This window comes from Cygnus olor, chromosome 1, assembly GCF_009769625.2.
Source record: "Cygnus olor isolate bCygOlo1 chromosome 1, bCygOlo1.pri.v2, whole genome shotgun sequence".
NCBI lineage: Eukaryota > Metazoa > Chordata > Aves > Anseriformes > Anatidae > Cygnus > Cygnus olor.
The window spans coordinates 176862903-176879974 of record NC_049169.1 but is presented as its reverse complement, the minus strand read 5'-3'; the positions used below and the strand labels follow the sequence as shown (position 1 = coordinate 176879974).

Sequence of the window (17072 nt, the reverse complement as noted above, 5' to 3'; positions counted from 1 at the left end):
CCGTGTTTGTGTTAGCCTATATGCATCCTGATCCTGTGATACTTGGAATAATGGAAGCACAGTTTATAAAAATAGATGTGGAGGAAAATATAGCTGGTTTAGAACGGTGCTGCCTTCTGTGAAAAGCTGCTGTTGTTTTGTATGTGCCGGAGAAAGCGATATGGGATACGGGGAAGTTCTCTGCATTATGTTGCCCTGCTGGTATTTCCCAGTAGCTCGGTTGTTACTACTTATTTGCCACTGAAGACGCAATTGGACGTTTCCCATAGACAATAATAGGTTGAGTGCCGCTATATAGCCGTAAGGTTAGATATTAAAGCCCACTAAAGCCTGTTCACACCGTTGTCTTTCACTGTGGTCCTAATGTTGGGGTTACGTGGCTCTTCCCTTGTAAGGACAGAGGGGCCATTTGACTCTGCTCGTAGGTGCCGTGGTGCTTTTTGCCTTGGGGTGGTCGTGGGCTATGAGCACTCTGCACCAGCATCTTACTGCACGGGATCACAGTGGGGAAAATTCATAAAATAGCATTTAAATATCTGTTCCTACGAGGGTATCGGATCATTAGGAGCTTCTCACTACCGTGAGGTGTAACAGTTTTAAGCAGCGCTTGTGTGGATCCTACAGGGATCACGTGCATTGCACTGCCACAGTCTCTTAAAGTGATGTCAAATGATGGCGCTTGATTTCATGTTGAGGTTTGTTTGTTTGTTTGTTTGTTAGGTTTTAAATAACAAGTGTGGGGACATCTCCTTGTAGCTTTTAGTATCTCTGCCGCCACAGCTTTTGAATCATGTCTTTGCTGTGCAGTGTGGCATCGCAGTATCTACTGTGAGATGTTATTGTTTTACAGAATCATGATCTGGTGCTAATGGAAGAATGCGCCACTTTCCGACAAACACAGGGAACTTCTAATACCTGTCTTGTGGTGGTTGTACCTCCGGTTTTCCTTATGCCTTCCTAGACAGCCTGCATCTCTGACAGGGTGTTCATCCTGATTTTATATTGGTGCTGTTAACTGTTGTTGAGCTTAGAAAGTCGCTGGGCTTCAAGCACTTGTACTCTCTGTTCAGACATGTGGTTTACAGGCGTGTAATGGAGATGGTTGTAAGCCCTTCCCAAATTCTGGTTCTCCCAGGACAGTTAGCTTAACTCTCATTTTGAAATAAGCCTCTGTTGGGAAGCTGAGGAGATTTTCCTATTTGCCTGGTGGTCCTCCGGAGCGAAAGCCCTCTTCACTGATTATTGAGAGTGACTTCAGATACTGCTGCTTCATCCTGTCGGAGAGGATATATGTAATTCGTTTCTCAGCAGTAACTAAAACAGAAATTGCACTTAAGTAAATTTCCATTCCTGTCCTCTCTTCTGGAGGAGTTGGTATGTCCCTACTGACATAAACTCATCCATTTCAATCGCTGCGTGTAGGAAATGTTAAGCTACATAGCACATGGCCGTATAGTTTGTTTTTAGGCTAGCACACAGGCTGATAAGAGTATGGGATGGGACAAGCCGATCCCTTTGTGCTGATGGGTGTGCAACCTTCCAGTGGCACTTTTGTCTTCCTAAAAGGTGAGGCCAAGTAATTGTAGGGGAGTTAACCCCAGATCGTAGGGTTGCGTGTGGTGCTTTCACTGCCACAGCCCTGCTGATGTACAGAGAACTGTTCACGTCAGCCTGCGAAGTGCAAAGGGCTGAGGTTGACCAGTCGTGATTTCCAAAGCATAGCCTTTCTCCTCAAGCCTCTAGCTCTCATTAACACAAGTACTCTCTAGTTAGGGTTGTGGCTACCTAAACAGTTTAGCAGCTAATTAAAGCAAGCCTTGGAAGGGGAAGTTCTCCTGTCTGCATAACTTTGGTTTTCCTGATTTCTTAGAAGGGTTGGATCCAGTGACTTAAACGAGACTCCTTGAATGCGCTGTCATCACGGCTTAGGAATTTGGGAATACCACAATCTATATGGGAAAAACAGCTGCTGCGTTTCCTAGAGCGAGGGAGTACGGGCACGTGACTCGGCCCTCCCTAATTTAACTGCCTGGCAGCAGGGGAGGAAGATGCCCTTCGTTTCTTGACTTTCAGACTGCTGCAAAAACAAGGTGAGGTTAACCTCTTGTACGCAGGCGGCTGTGACACGCCGCAGACGGCCGCCTCGCTCCAGGGCTGAAGCCGCCAGAGGCTTTCCTCTGGGTCTCAGTCGGTCTCCGAGCGTCTCTCGAGGATGGGGACGTGCTAGACCTCTGCCACGTGTCCTCCTGTCGCAGCAGCCCTGCATCGAAGCCAGTTGAAAGAACTTCGGTCAAAACGCAAGTCACCGCCCGTCTGCTTCCTTTGAGACGTGCGGCTTTAAATTTGTAGGCACCAGCATACTCCCGTAGGTGGGATCCTACTTGCAGGCATGCTGTTATTCCCTTGAAAAGGTAGGGTTTTTATTGACACGTTGATCATCTTAGCTGTATAAAAAGGTTACGTTTAGCACTCACTTTTATTTCAGAAGCAGTACAGCGCATCTCCATCCAAGCACAAGTTAACCATGATTGCCTCTAACGCTGATAAGTGAGTGAAAATGTGGGAGCTGTGAGCACGCGTCCCTCCAGCGGAGCTGTTTACATTCCCTGCTTTGGGAGTCTTCTTTTTTCTTTGCTATTGTGCTGCGCCGTTTCTTTGCCTGCTCTAATTTGCCATGACGTGGTCAGTGCTGTTTCCTTCCGGCTGCTCGCAAGCCTGCGGTAGAGATAAGGCTACGCTTACAGTGTGTTTTTAAAAAAGAAGCTGAAGGTCTGCCTCGTGTACAGCTCAGGAACTCTCTGTATCGTACGAGGAATTTATTGACTCTCTATCTGTTGCACACTGGGAATCAAGATCAAGAGCACTTCACTTGCAGAGTAACAGCCCTGCAAAACTGGAACTGTGTGTAGGGCAGAAAGGTGATGTACGTGAGGTATCCTGCAGCTGAGTAGGTCAGTCTGGGCTTTGTGTTTTTGCTCTGAGTGTACCTTAAAGACCAGAGTTATTAACGAATGCAAAAGCTGCATGTATGAATCAGGCAAAAAGATGGAGTTTCTTTTTGGTAACTTTCGTGACTTTGTCGCCTTGGTGCTAGCCTGATACTTTTAATATGAAGCGCTTTGAAACTGGTGTCGTACTTCCTGAAACAGTGTCCCTCTGCTTCCTGAAACAGTCCTACTTTTTATGGGAATGAAGATTTGCATGTGTTGATTAGTGGAAGTAATACCTCTGGAGATACAAAGGTGTCTGACTTCCCCAGAGCTAGATAAAACTATAAATGTGAGGACGAGCCTTTCCTGTGGCTGCTGCTCTTTCATGTAGCAATCATTTCTTAATTATAACTTCTTTTTTCTCTCTTTCTCTCCTTAGAGATAAAAGGCTGCCCACGTGGGAAAACCACCTCAGGAAAGGATTTCCCTTGGTTTGTTTCCCTTTGAGAAGAGAAGGACCCGGGAATGCTGATGATTAAGAAATACTAAAACTGACACTTGGTTCGTTTCGCCATCCTGCCTTTCTGCCCCGCTGGACCTTGGTGACGCTCGCCATCCTTTGACATTTGGGAACGTTTTTCTTCTTATGTGGAGCTGAGACCTGGGAATGCGTTATTATGGCAGCAGTTGTACAGCAGAATGAGCTCGTGTTTGAATTCGCCAGCAACGTCATGGAGGATGAGCAGCAGGTACGGGACCGCGTAAGAAATCACATTCATGCAAGGGAAGACATGAGGAAAAAATGCCACGTAAAACACAAGAAAGCCAACGCCGAGATCATTAGTGTTGCAGCAGATCTTTGTGCAGTTTCAAAAGCTTCCTGTTGCTTCCTGTAACTTGCACGAGCCGAGCAGAAATGGGTTGAAATGTTGCAATTTCTGCAGTATTGCAGAGACCTCCTCTGAAAATGTTTTCCTCGTGTCACTGATTTGTACCAGTAGAATCCATTTGTGATGCAAATTTCCTAAAATTCTGATATTTGGCTGTCGCTTTCACTTTTCTAGTGCTAGGATAAAATCTGGAAAAAGTAAGTGTGACACTGCAGGTGACTAGAAGGAGCAGTAGATGTCAGCTCTCTACTTTTTACAGATTGGTTCCTAAATTGCATTGCTACGTGTATGTCAGCTATTCAGAACTAAGCTTCAAAATAATTTAAATTGGTTTCTTTCACGCTGAAGGGAAAATAACTATTTCTATCTCGTGAGACTCTCAGGTAGCTTTAGATGATCTGTACCACATCCCGTGAGTCCTGAGGCTTCAGCAAAGGATTCCTACTGTAAAAGTCAGGCAGCTCTTCTATAAGTGGTGGTTAATGGTAGGGTTTTGCATTTGTTAACAATACGTTTCTTAGTTGTATGGAGAGACAGTTGTTAGTCTCAGAGATCATACGACATCTTAGTCTTATGGAGAGACAGCTGAGAAGTGCTGTCGCAAACTGTTCCTCTTTTTGTGAATGTGGAAAGTGTTTGTTCTTCTTTGTTTCAAAAATACTGTTGGCTTCATAACCCTGTCCCTGGGTTTTCTCTGTGCCCTAATATTTGGCTGGTTCAGTGGCCCGTTTCTGCTGTCAGAGTCATAGGATCATTTCAATGAACTGAGCGTTGTCTCTCTAAAGTGCTAACTCAGTTTTGGGTGGAACTGGTAATGTAACTTCCTTCCCTGTATTTTTCCAGAGCTTGGGGATTTAGATATGGGAATTGCACAAACATAGCAGAAAACGAGCTGTGTTTATTACCTCTGGTGTGTGTTTGTTGCTGGTTTTTCTTTACAAGCCAGTGGGAGAGGGGAGAACTGGGAAGGGGAGGGCTACTTCACTGTGATTTCTGGAAGGTGCAGTGTAAGCATACGTGGCTTTGTTCATTTTAGCTATGCATTATGTATCTTTCAGTTTCTTCAGATGTTCACCTGAAGAACTTAAATACCTAGAGCACTCAACAGTAAACCCCCCCTAAATGGAGCTTTCTCCAGCCCCAGTCCAAACTTAACCTTGGCATGTGTCTCCTAAGCCTAATAAATCCTACTCAAAATTAAGCCTAAGGAAAAAAGGCATCCTGGAGCATACTCTACAGGAGATAAAATCAAAGGTGTGGAAGGCCATAACAGAACGCCCCTCGCGGCAAGCTGTTTAAATCAGTAGGTTCACTTAGGTCAGCTCTCAAAGATTCGGGTGGCCAGCCAGATGGCTGCATGAAGGTAGGTATTAAACACCAGTGCTGGAAAAGGATCCTGCAGCAGGGAAAGATCTGGGAAGCTGGAGCAAGGTTTAACTCAGGTAAAGATATGTAATAGGACATTAACACAAAAAGATTATGCATGTACCTGGTTCATCTACTTCTTGCACCATGGGAGCTGTCAGTACAGGTACTGCTGAAGGTTTCGGCTCTGGACAGATAGATTGCATTTAGGGATGCATACCCCAATGGGGGTGCTTAGGAATTTGAGCTCTGGAAGTGCTCTGTGTTGATCAAAAGCATTCTTCTGAGCTTCATTGGGATGCAAAATGTGCCATCTTTATACGTATGTGTCCATTAACTGATCTTTGGGTTGCTGGAGTTGAAAGAACTGTGATGCTTTCCTCCTCATCGAAGCTCTGCCTGGAGCCCTTTTGTGCCAAGAACTGTCAGGACACAGAACAGCTGTGGGGAGAGGTTCAGGGTCTAGATGGCAGCTACACTCAGTGTTTCGGGGAAGTCATAAATTCGTGGCCGTCTATTTATTTTTTTAAAGTCTTGGTTAAACAGCCATAAATTAGGAACAGCCCATTTGCAAATGTAAGCATTCAGCCACCGGCAGATGCCAGTGGGAGGGACTTGGTCGCACGGCCCCATGTGAACGGGAAAGGCTCTCTTTTATCAGCTTCATCCCTTTCACTTTAGAAAATAAGAATTTTTTTTTTCTTGGAGGCCTCATTTATATCATTGTGCTTATATGGTGGGAAAGAAGTGGGGTGAAAATGTCTTCATAACTTTGAGAAGGGAAGAAGTGGCTTGTTCTAATGCTCCTGATAAGCCGACTGGCTGCTGCTGCGTGTCAAAGATCATGTTTTAAAAGAGGTTTTGTGGATTTTTGTTTTGTTTTAAGAGAGACCACACATATAAAACTGTGCAGGAGCTCCTCCAGGCTTTGGCTGCGTCGGGAACTGGCCTGGAACTGCTTTGCTCCCCTTCTGCAGCTTCTTCTCTCAGTGCCTTTTCGTTTAGCCCTTTGTTATCTGACAGTTACCGTGATACTTGATCAGGACATTCTGGATTTAAAAAGCTGAATTAAAGCAACCACGGATGCTGGATCCATGCTAGTAAGTTTTAAACGATGCCAGGGACACACCACATCATCTCACCTGTTAAATTGTTAGCCTGGTTCCCAGCACGACTGCTCTGTGCCATCAAGCACTTTTCCATGTGGTTCTGAAATCTGCTCCTTAGGTTGGGCTTCTGAAACATGTCATGCCTTGGTTTACTCTTCCACGTTCTCCGATGTTCTGGAATATAAAGTCACCCCAGAAAAACCTGGTGGTGCCAGAGTCGAAAGCCACTGCCAAGGCCAAGCTCTAAATTTCTGGCTCTTTCCAGCTTCTGCAGGAAGTCCCCACTTACCAGCTTGCAGCTTTATGGAGGCTCTCAGGCAGTGGTTGTGAGATCCGTGCTGAGGTTGTCTCCCCGAGAAAGCAAGCAGCATTAATCTGCTTCCAAAACCCCGCTGTGAAGCTTGGTAATGTCTCAGATCCTGGCCGTGGGAACGCCTGGCAAGTCAAGAGGCTGCTTCAGCTGTTGGCACAGGAGCTTCAGGGAGAGAAAACCGAAGGCCATTTTCTAGTCACCGAGATCACTTTGCCTGCTTTCCATTAGTGGGGGGATTTTTGTTTGTTTCAAAATAAATGGCCAACTACATCTCAAGTCTGAATTCTGTTGCTTTTTTACAAAGCCAGTTTTTGCACCGTGTTTTTTTTTTTTCTTTCTTTCTCCCAGTGTAGCTTTCCTCTGCTTTTCCCTATTGCATGTTTTTCTTAGCACCGATCACTCACTTGCATAAAATGTCTTCCAAACCAATTAGCTGCTAGTCACTGTGTTCTTGGGACAACACATTTTCTGGAAAAGATCTGGATTGTCCCTTGGATGGGATCTGAATTGTCATCTAAGAAGACACTACTTCCAGAGCAGAAGAAATCCCCTTATTTTCCATTTGCACAACCAGTTTGGTATTTTGCGAAAATTTTTAGAGGAAGAAAAAGAAATACCTCTCAAGAATGTCAAACGCTAAAGATAAAGAAGAATTTGAGAGCACGAAGGAAGATTGCTGCCATTAGCATTCCCCTGAGGAGGGTAGGGTTCAGTTTTTCCCATCATGGAGAAGTAGCTTTTGAGACTAAATAAGCTGTTTTGTTAATGAAGTCATAGAATCACAGAATGGTTTGGGTTGGAAGGGACCTTAGAGATCATCTTAATTCCAACTCCCTGCCATGGGCAGGGACACCTCCCACCAGACCAGGTTGCCCAAAGCCCCATCCAGCCTGGCCTTGAACACCTCCAGGGATGGGGCAGCCACAGCTTCCCTGGGCAACCTGTGCCAGGGCCTCACCACCCTCTGAGGGAAGAATTTCCTCCTAACATCTAATCTAAAATCTCTCTCTTTTAGTTTAAAACCATTCCCCTTTGTCCTGTCATTACCTGATTGAGCAAAGAGTTACTCTCCATCTTTCTTATAAGCCCCCTGTAAGTACTGAAAAGCTGCAATGAAATCATAACCAATTGCAAATATTGTACAAAATAGCGGTGATAGTTTTTGCAAAAACGTATTTCACATTAGATTTACTTGCAGTTGCATTTGTGCTTTTCTTCCTGAATGCGTTTTTTATATCTGTTCCAGCCTTCCTTTTTCACAACACTGGCAAGACAGAAAACCCATACTTTGTACAGCAGTAATAAATAAATTGGAAGCAGGTGTAATAATGGTATAAAATATAAGAGGCCACAAGGAGTGATATTTACTCTTGACTCCAGTTTAAAGCTGTTATTAATTTAAAGAAAATCCCGTTTAATGTGTCTTAGTATGAACAAATGCTCTTCTGCATGACTCTTCAAGTGGCTTCGCTCCTCATCTTACACCTTTTGGAAGAGCAGTGTGTCAGCGGGCTCCTCCAGTTGTCCAGCTTATAGTCACACGACCACGGATTGCCCTGCGAGAGACAGACAGCCCCCAGGTATCCCCCTGGTGCAGACAGACAGTTTATCCTTACAGAACAGATCACGTTTGGTCATACTGATCCTACTGAAGCTCATGACAGCAGCCTAATTCAGGAACATGGGAAGCAGCTGTTGGCGAAGCATGGTTCCTTAATGAATGGCCGATGGGGCTGTTGTAATTAGGTTTCCCAACTGGTGGGGTGGAATATAAACAGGGCTTTGAGAAACTCAGATAAAAATGTCTAAGAATCAGTTGGGTTTATCTGTGTTTCCCTTGTTATTCGACAACAGTTGTTTTATGACTGAAGAGTAACAGTGGAGATATTTTTGTCTCTCAGAGACAAAGTTAGTGACATGAGCTGCAGTCGTTAGAGAAGGACGGTGCTGAGCCAGAGTCATTTTTTATCCAGAAGGAGCTAACACAAGGCACAGGCAACTCCGTACAATCCCTGGAGAGCCTGTATGTCCTACAGACTTTGCAGGCCATGCATGTGCAACCGCAGAAGCCAAAAGGAAGGACGGACCAGCTCACTTCGAAGACGTTGCAGATAGATGTGTACAAGATCTACATCAGGAAGAGACACCCCAACACCTCTGCCCCTTTATGGTCAATGGTGAGAACTGGGTGTTTTTAGGGGATGATACCTGTTGTAGCACAGGAGCCTAAAACTGGATAAGGAAACATACTCTAAAAATACCCATTTCTACCTGTTGACTCTGAAGGAAACCTGGGGTTATTAGCTTAAGTCTAGTCACCATCCCTGGAGGTCTTTAAGAGACGTTTAGATGTAGAGCTTAGTGATATGGTTTAGTGGAGGACTTGTTAGTGTTAGGTCAGAGGTTGGACTCGGTGATCTTGGAGGTCTCTTCCAACCTAGATGATTCTGTGAGTGCTTGCACCACAGTTGTTTGAAGTTACTTGAGGTGAACTTCACCCCTAGTGTCTATGAGCTCAAGTAGGATGAGAATACTAAAGCATATTTGTGTTTCCCCAACCTAAAATCCATCGTTTTACCAGCTCAGTAACAGATGAACAGAGAGAACAGATGCTTGCAAAATGGCCTCTTTTTTTTGCTTGCAGGTGACAGGAGCCTGAGTGAAGTGTAGTATGTAAACTCTTTTCTTCTTAATTTTTTTAATGTGGTTATGTAGATGCATGTACAGTATATGTGGTTTCCACCACAAAACGTATAAACTGTGGTATATTTCTGAAATTGGGGTGCTCAAGCTATTTTTGTAGCATGAATTTTATCTCAGTAGTGAGGCTGTGATGGACTATCGTCCTTCTAGTTCATGGAGCTGTTGAAAATAAAACCTTTCTAATTCATGCAGTATTTTATTTTTCTTCTCTCTTCGTGGTGCTTTATCTTTTTTACTCATTTTGCTTTCGTGTAACCAAATCTACGAGTCTGGTCTGCCTTTAACTGCTCTGCCTTTTGCTGGTGTTTATTGCTCTCCTACCACGTTACGCTCTTCGAAGCTTATGTTCCGTAGAGTTTGGTAGGTTAGATGTGGATTTTTTTTTTCCTTTGGGTTTTGTTGATTTTGTGGCGTTTTGTTTTTTTATTATTTTTTATTTTTTGTTTTAGTTCAGCAGAGTGTTTATAATAGAAGCCCATAGAAATACTAGTTTTGTTTCTGGATTCTTCCTTTTTTCTTGGTTGCCCTTTACAACAGTTGTTGCTGAGGCACGTTTTACAAAATACAGAGCAACATAAAATAGTAATTACTGCTGTGTAAAACTTGTAATTGCACTTTCTGCTTTCAGAACATGTATTCCAGTCTCTTCCCTGGGAGACACTGCCTCCCATTGCCGTTGTCTGTATGGAGCCAGTAGCTCTGAGACCATTTTCCACCGGTGGTGGCCTGTGTAGTGGCGAGATTGTGAGACGTGAGCAACGCCTAAGTGAACTCATAACCAAATGTTGTTGTTTTTCTTGCATGGTTAAATAAAATCTACTTGATCTGTGTGTATCTTTGTTCTTCTGTGGAGAGTGAGACCAAATGTCTACACACCGGTTTTCTCACAGAAGCACATTGAGCAACTTTTTTTTTGTTGTTAAGCTTGCCACATTCATAATGCAATTTGTTTTTGTAGTGAGAGAGCCTCTGAGTTACACTAGGCTTTCTTTGAGCCCGCTGTGCTATCATCAGCTCTGACTTTCTTCCTGCAAATGACATTTTGAAAGAATCACTTTGGAAAATACTGTCTCTGTAGTAGATGGCATTTTCTGAAAACCTCTTCCTGTTGAATGGTTGTCTTTTCAGAGAACGTGCATCTTCTTCTTATTACTGGCCAGCTTGCCTTCTGCTTTTCCAGCAGCCCCTTTTCTACTGTATCTTACGGAAAATAATGATTGAGAGAAGGAGAATGACTGAAAGCGGTCTTGGGAAGGAAAGAGGGGGGAGCAAGTCAAGGAGGCCATAAGAATTAGAGAGGGAAAGTGGTATGGGACACGTATCAAGCACTCCCTGTTGCTCTGGGAGTAAGTGTCCCCTGATTGTGGTTGCCAGCTAGTGCCTTGTGGAAGACCTGATGCCCGTGAGACCTTCCTGTGGTCCTTGCAGCCTCACCACCCCTCCACCTCCAGCTTGGCAGGAAGAGCAAACGGTGCGTGCAGCAAGTTGCTTGCCTGCTATCGTTGCCAGCAAAGTTTGGCATTTACTGCGCCACTCCTCTCCTCTGTCACGTCAGCTTTTAAGCTGGAAAATGCAGTTGTGGGAGTCTCGTATTAACCTACTGGAGTAAAGTCACTATATTAGATACTACAGTGATATTCAGCCTCTGACCCATAGCAGGACACTGCTGCTGTTTTATTTGGTGTGCTAAAAATCATCCCGTTCTTCAGTGCTCCCTCCTGACCATCTACCATCGAGGTGATGTAGAAATATTCAGGACTGCTGAAATGCTCATCAGCAAGTGGTTAGGTCGGGCACAGTCTAACTACCATTACTCTAATTTTCCTTTTATTTTTTTCCCTGCAGCTTGGTGATCCATCCATTTTCCCTGCTGTCATCGTGGAACACGTCCCTAGCGCAGACCTCCTACACAACTACTCCGGCTTAACCTGCGTGGACGAACCCAGTGACATGATCACTGAGAGCTCTCTGGATGTCGCAGAGGAGCAAATCATAGAAGACGATGATATCACCCTCACAGGTCTGCAGTAAAAACACTTCTCTGCCGTGCTTTTGCAACAAGGTGGCTGTGGCTAGGGGTCAGAAAAGTTCAGTGACAAAAAGCAATAGGAAACAAAGTTATAATAGAGTTGAATGCTGTTAATTCTGTACAAGACAGAGAAAATGGCATTAATGTCATTACCAGGTGGCTTGCAATCCCAGCTGTACAGCTGGTACGGTAAAGAGTTTCATCCATCAACAGAGATTAAGACAGAGTCCTGCTCAGAGTATCAAAAAGAGTTTTAATTGCTCTTCATGGGATATTTTTGCTGTTGTTTAACGGTTGGTACATACCTAAGTAAGCATACATACCAAGAAGCAGTAGTACACGGCATCTGTAGATGTATTGCTTTTCACTTCCTGAGGGTATACAAGCAGCCAGCAATAAAATGTACGTGTAAGCATGATCTTGGAGGTCTTTTCCAACCTTTATGATTCTAAGTGCACTCAGCATAGTATTCACTTTGGATTTCTGATAATGATTGATGTCTAAAATACGAATGTTCTGCATGAATTCTCTTAAAAAAGGTAGCCCAAAAGAGAAAACAATTCTCCTGGAAAGCTTGAAGATAAGTCAAATTTAAAAACCAAACAAAACAACAGAAAGACCTCACAGCAAACAAAAAATTGCTGAAAGTATGTGTTTGAAGCATTTTTGCTAAGTCTGAGAGGTGGGGTAGATGCTTTACAGAGTTGAGATCTGTCTCAGTGTCATCTTTCAGCAACTAGGTTCCCCACCTTAACTGTCTCCGGGGCTGGAGACAGCTTGCTGCTCTCAGTCATGGTTTTGACATTACTTCCCAAGGCATGCTCTGATACAATCTTTTACCACCAAAAGCAAAACAGAACCTCACCAAAACTTGACATGAGGTACAGTTCACAGAGTAAATTGACATGAACTGTTCCCAGTAAATCTGATAATATGTCCCCCCCCCCCCCCCTTTTTTTAAGCTGTGAATTATCTGTGAACAGACTGTGACTGTACAAATAAGTTAGCTGATTATTCAGGGTTTTACGTGCTTAAACATTATTTCATGTGGAGACCTCTTGCCAACTATTCACTTGCTATTCATATTAATTATTCACACTGTAACTGGCATTTCCTCAGTGTGTTACTTAAGCACCACTTAATGCGGCTGTGTGAACGTTTCATAGTTGATGCATGTCATAGTTTTTATGAGTCCATATTCACTACAATACATTGTGTGTGAATTTACATTAGCATGAGTAATTGCGAAACGCCACTTTTGCGACTCCTCTTGTTAACATATTTTGTTGCTAACATAAATGATCACATGAGAAGGGTTTGCAAATTGCTGCCAGAGACTGAAAATATGTAATCCTTGTAACTGGTGGTGTCCAAGGGATACTTTGGAGGCAGACAAGCGCTGTATTGTTAACATCATCCATTGTAGTTCAAGCAATCTGTTTTTCTTTAAAGGCCGAGTCCTTAGAAGACCAGAGCTGCGACTTTGTAGAGATTATTGTAGTGACCGGCTGAAAGCTCCCCAGGGAAGGTGGCTCAGCGCTGGGTTTCTATCAGGGAGCCATCCTGCCAGCCTCAAGCAGGGTTACGGGGTGCCAGGACTCCCCATGGGAGTGGGGAGAGGGCGTAGAGAAGGAGCAAGGAGCCCTCCACCACCTCTCTGCCCCAGCTTCGGGCTGCGGGTGCACAGACCAAACTGCCAGTCCACGTGCAGGCACGTTTTGCAGTGGCTTGCTTGCGGGATGGGGCTAATTGTAACTAAAATTTCCCACCTACTCTGTTCTCTCGCTTGCTTTTTTCCTCTCTTTGAAGCTCCCATCTTGATTTTAATTGTGTTTGCTCTCAACAGCGAAATGCATTGTTTTGCTCTTTGAAGTCAGTACAAATCTTTTCAGTCACTTTCACATTATGCCATTGAGAGAGAATCAGACCTTGTAAAGACTGCACTAATTCCAGTTTAAAATATTCAGAAGACTGAAGTTCCCAGCAAAATGAAACCGAAAATGCCATCATTTATGAGTAAACATTACTCAGAAATGCTTAATATGCATGAATCTTTTTTGAAGCTACAAGTTTTTCAGTACTATGTCTGTCATACATTAAGCTTCTCTTTTCCCCTAAACTACCAGAAATTAGAGGTAGGTCTGCTTTTAGTGTTGTATCTGCAGAAATGGTAGGTTTTTCTGTCAATAGGATATAGCGTAAGCCATTAAAAACCACAGCTATTACACACCCATGATTACTTATCTGTAGCATAAATTATGACCTGCAGAACATGACAGCTATAAGAACAGCATGTTTTACTTGAAACCCTGCAGAAAGATGGCCAACAACCAGCTTATCTTAGAAGAAACTTAAAGTTTTACCACTGAAGAGAATGTTGATTTATTTTTTTTTTCTCCCTGAAAATTACAGGGGATAAGGTTTTCTGTACCATAAATTTCAGGCCATCTCGTCAGATGGTATGGCTCGCTACACTTTATTTACCTCATTAATGTAACTAATTAGGGTTAGTAGATGCATAGGAAGAAGGAACTAATTGGATTATGCAACTTCCTGAAGTGTTTTTTTTTTCTTTTCTCAGCACTGGCAAGTTTAATGTAAAAAAAAAATACCAGTTAATTAAACTGTCTGCCATTTTTTGGTTCACCTGTGCTGGCTTTGTTAGGATGGGATCAGTGAGGGGTCCTTGCTGACAAAGTTTGGACATGTGAGGGACAGAAAATTTGCACTTAGGTTCACCGTGCCCTAGTCTGAGTCCCAAGCACAGAAATACGGGCTCTCATGGAAGAATAATGAAGCTTGACAACCAACTCGGAAGTTTTGGTACAGTCTTTCCAAGGTAGGTAGGATTTGGCTTGTCCATGTGGTGAACCTCTAGCACTGATGGCATAAGCCAAACTGTTCAGTAAGAGAATGAAGGGAAAGAGTTGCTAGCGGCTGTTATCCAGCACAACCCCAGCATTTTCAGTAATCATTTATAATGCTGCAAAGAAATCCGAAGGACTATTTAGTTGGAAGCAGGATTTCACAGCCTTAATCCATGAGGATTTTTAGTTGACAACATGCCAGTTGTAAAAAAAAAAAAAAAAAAAAAAAAAAAAAAGGATACAGTCTCAGTTACTTTGCAGAGAAGTTATTCAGTGCTGCTTATACCATCTGGTTAAAAACGATGAGTGTTTTTCCATATAGCTCCCCAATGAGATAATTTTGCTTTTTAAAAAATTTTAAATTTTAAAGCCTTGTTTAAGAAAGAAAACGAAGTGTGATATATAGGCCTCCTGAAATATATACGTTCTTAAAGCAGCACTTGGTTTTCCAGTGTTGGCTAACAATCATGCAGAACTTACATTAAAAAGCAATCACTTAAATTTAACAGCCAGTCATTCTGAAAAAGAGGTCTCCGGCTGTATTTGATGGATCTCTCCCTCCTTGTAGCAGTTTTAGATCTCTTCCAACATTACTCTGAGATTCCGTGGTCCCCTTTTTTTCTCTTTAGTAAAATCAGCACTGCCTTTAAATACAGCTGGACTAGCACGGCCCTTATCTAGGGCTCTCTAGGACAAGGGCTCTCTTTGTCTGCCCTTTGGAGCTGATCGCCACGAGAGGCACGGGAGAGGTGGAGTGGGGTGGGATCGCTGGAAGTGGTGGGATGGGATCACCGAGCCTTTTGGACAAGTCGGGGGCCACCGCGTTAGGATCCTGCTCACGTAGAGAGGTGTTAAAGCTTTCAAAAGCACATCGGGCAGGGCTGCAGACAGCAGGAATTTGGGCTGAGGGAGGGAACTTCCAGTTGGGTATCTCCTTTCTTTCCCCACCAGGTGAGAAGAGCAGAAAGCCGTGTTTGGGCAGGCCTTGTGCTGGCTTTGGGCTCTGACTCATCGCAAGCATGCGTTCGCAGTAATTGGGTTGTAATTGGCAGACAGGTACACAGGCTTAAATTTGTGGCTTGCTCAGATAAAGAAGGGCCTGAGTACCCTGGGAAAAAAAAAAAAAAGTTACTTATGGGTGTGGTTTTGTTTTCTTTAGCTTTTTTTTCTTTTCTTTTGGAAGTTTCTACCTATTTAAGATAGCATTTGAAACGTGATGCTTCTCTGAAATGAAAAACCCACGCCATTTTGCCAACTGTGACTTCACCAAAGCGTGACAAATAAGCTATTTAACCCCATTTCTTCTTAAATCTGGGACTGTATTGTAATTTCCAGTGATTGGAATATGTATTGGCAACCTTAAGGGGGAAGACTACAATAACAGACAGCAGCCTGCCCTGTTAGCCGAGCTGGTTATCTCTGAGGACCGTCTCGAGTGACGCTGCTAGTAGGACGGAGAGGTTGTGATTGACCTGCTGCGTGCGGTACGCTGCAGCTTGTTTGTGTTAGCTCTTGAGTGCTTGTAATCCAACTCACTAACGCAGCAACCCTCCCCCCAAAAAAAAAAATTATTTCCAGCCATTTTATGGGACTAAATTGCCTCACTACGTGATCAAAAAAAGTGCGAAGCCTGTGTTAAGTGAGTGGAGTTTGGATCGTGAACCAGGGGTAGAGATGGAAGGCAGAACCACATCCCTGTTTTTTCAGCAACGGAGAATGATTAATTTGGCTCAAACCGTCCTGTGAAGTCATCTTCTAAGAAGAGACTTAAAGGGTGTTAGTAAGGGGATTAATGCGGTTAAGAAACTTATTTTTGGCATTCTGTGTCTGTGGATAGACAGATACCTGTAGCTGTTGCTCCTTACGTTTATTGTGAGCATCAAATTATATTAAGCTTGTTGCTAATATCATAATTAAAAGTTGCTTTCAGCAGTCTCAGACGTGGCTGGGCTACATCTCGTAGCAGCGACGTGAAGCAGGGAACCTCTGCCTTGCCTCCATTACTCAGAGTGAAGGATCGGCTCTGCTCGGCCGCCTCCGCACGTGAAAGCAGGAGTGAAGGTTTGCTCCTTGCCCCGTGGTTCCGGGGCAACCTCTCCTCCCTCCTGCCCTTCCACCACGCTGGGACCGGGGTGTAGCGGCGTCTGGCAGCCCAGCCCGCTGGCCCCGTGCCGCGATGGCCGTCGCCCTGCGTGGGCCGAGCTGGCTGGCGGCAGGGTGCCTTTGCAGCTGGGACAGGGCGCGGGGCATGAAGGCGCAGAGGGAAGCAATTACCTCTTCTCTGTCGGCTGTAAAAAGCTGTCTAGTCTTATCCCGGCCAGAGTCCGCTCAAACTCTGCTCCGGTGAGGCCACACCTGGAGTGCTGTGTTCAGTTTTGGGCCCCTCACTACAAGAAGGACATCGAGGTCCTGGAGCGTGCCCAGAGAAGGGCAACGAAGCTGGTTAAGAGCCTGGAGCACAAGTCCTGTGAGGAGCAGCTGAGGGAACTGGGGTTGTTGTGTCTGGAGAAGAGGAGGCTCAGGGGAGACCTCATTGCTCTCTGCAACTCCCTGAAAGGAAGGTGTGGGGAGCTGGGGGTCGGCCTCTTCTCACAGGTAACCAGTGATAGGACTGGAGGGAATGGCCTCAAGTTGTGCCAGGGGAGGTTGAGGTTGGAAATGAGGAGACATTTCTTCTCAGAAAGAGCAGTCAGGCACTGGGATGGGTTGCCCAGGGAGGTGGTGGAGTCACCGTCCCTGGGGGTGTTAAAGGAAAGGTTGGACGTGGTGCTTAGGGACATGGTTTGGTGGGTGACAGTGGTGGTAGGGGTATGGTTGGACCAGGTGATCTTGGAGGTCTTTTCCAACCCTAATGATTCCATGGTTC

At 44.4% G+C, this 17072-nt stretch overlaps 1 protein-coding gene across 11 annotated transcripts in view; it reads left to right on the top strand.

Annotated features, from left to right (window-relative positions):
* The window catches only part of ELF1 (E74 like ETS transcription factor 1), an 88224-nt gene that overhangs the window by 45528 nt on the left and 25624 nt on the right, over positions 1-17072 (top strand). For 7 of the 11 annotated variants that reach the window (XM_040540961.1, XM_040541009.1, XM_040540972.1 and 4 more), the window contains 2 exons: positions 3370-3679; positions 11156-11330. In XM_040540961.1, the coding sequence (XP_040396895.1) occupies positions 3608-3679; positions 11156-11330 (247 nt within the window). In that variant the 5' untranslated portion in view covers positions 3370-3607. Of the gene's footprint in view, positions 1-1875; positions 2091-2600; positions 2933-3369; positions 3680-11155; positions 11331-17072 lie in introns of those variants that run through there. The other 4 variants (XM_040541012.1, XM_040540989.1, XM_040541032.1 and 1 more) reach the window with 4 other exon arrangements.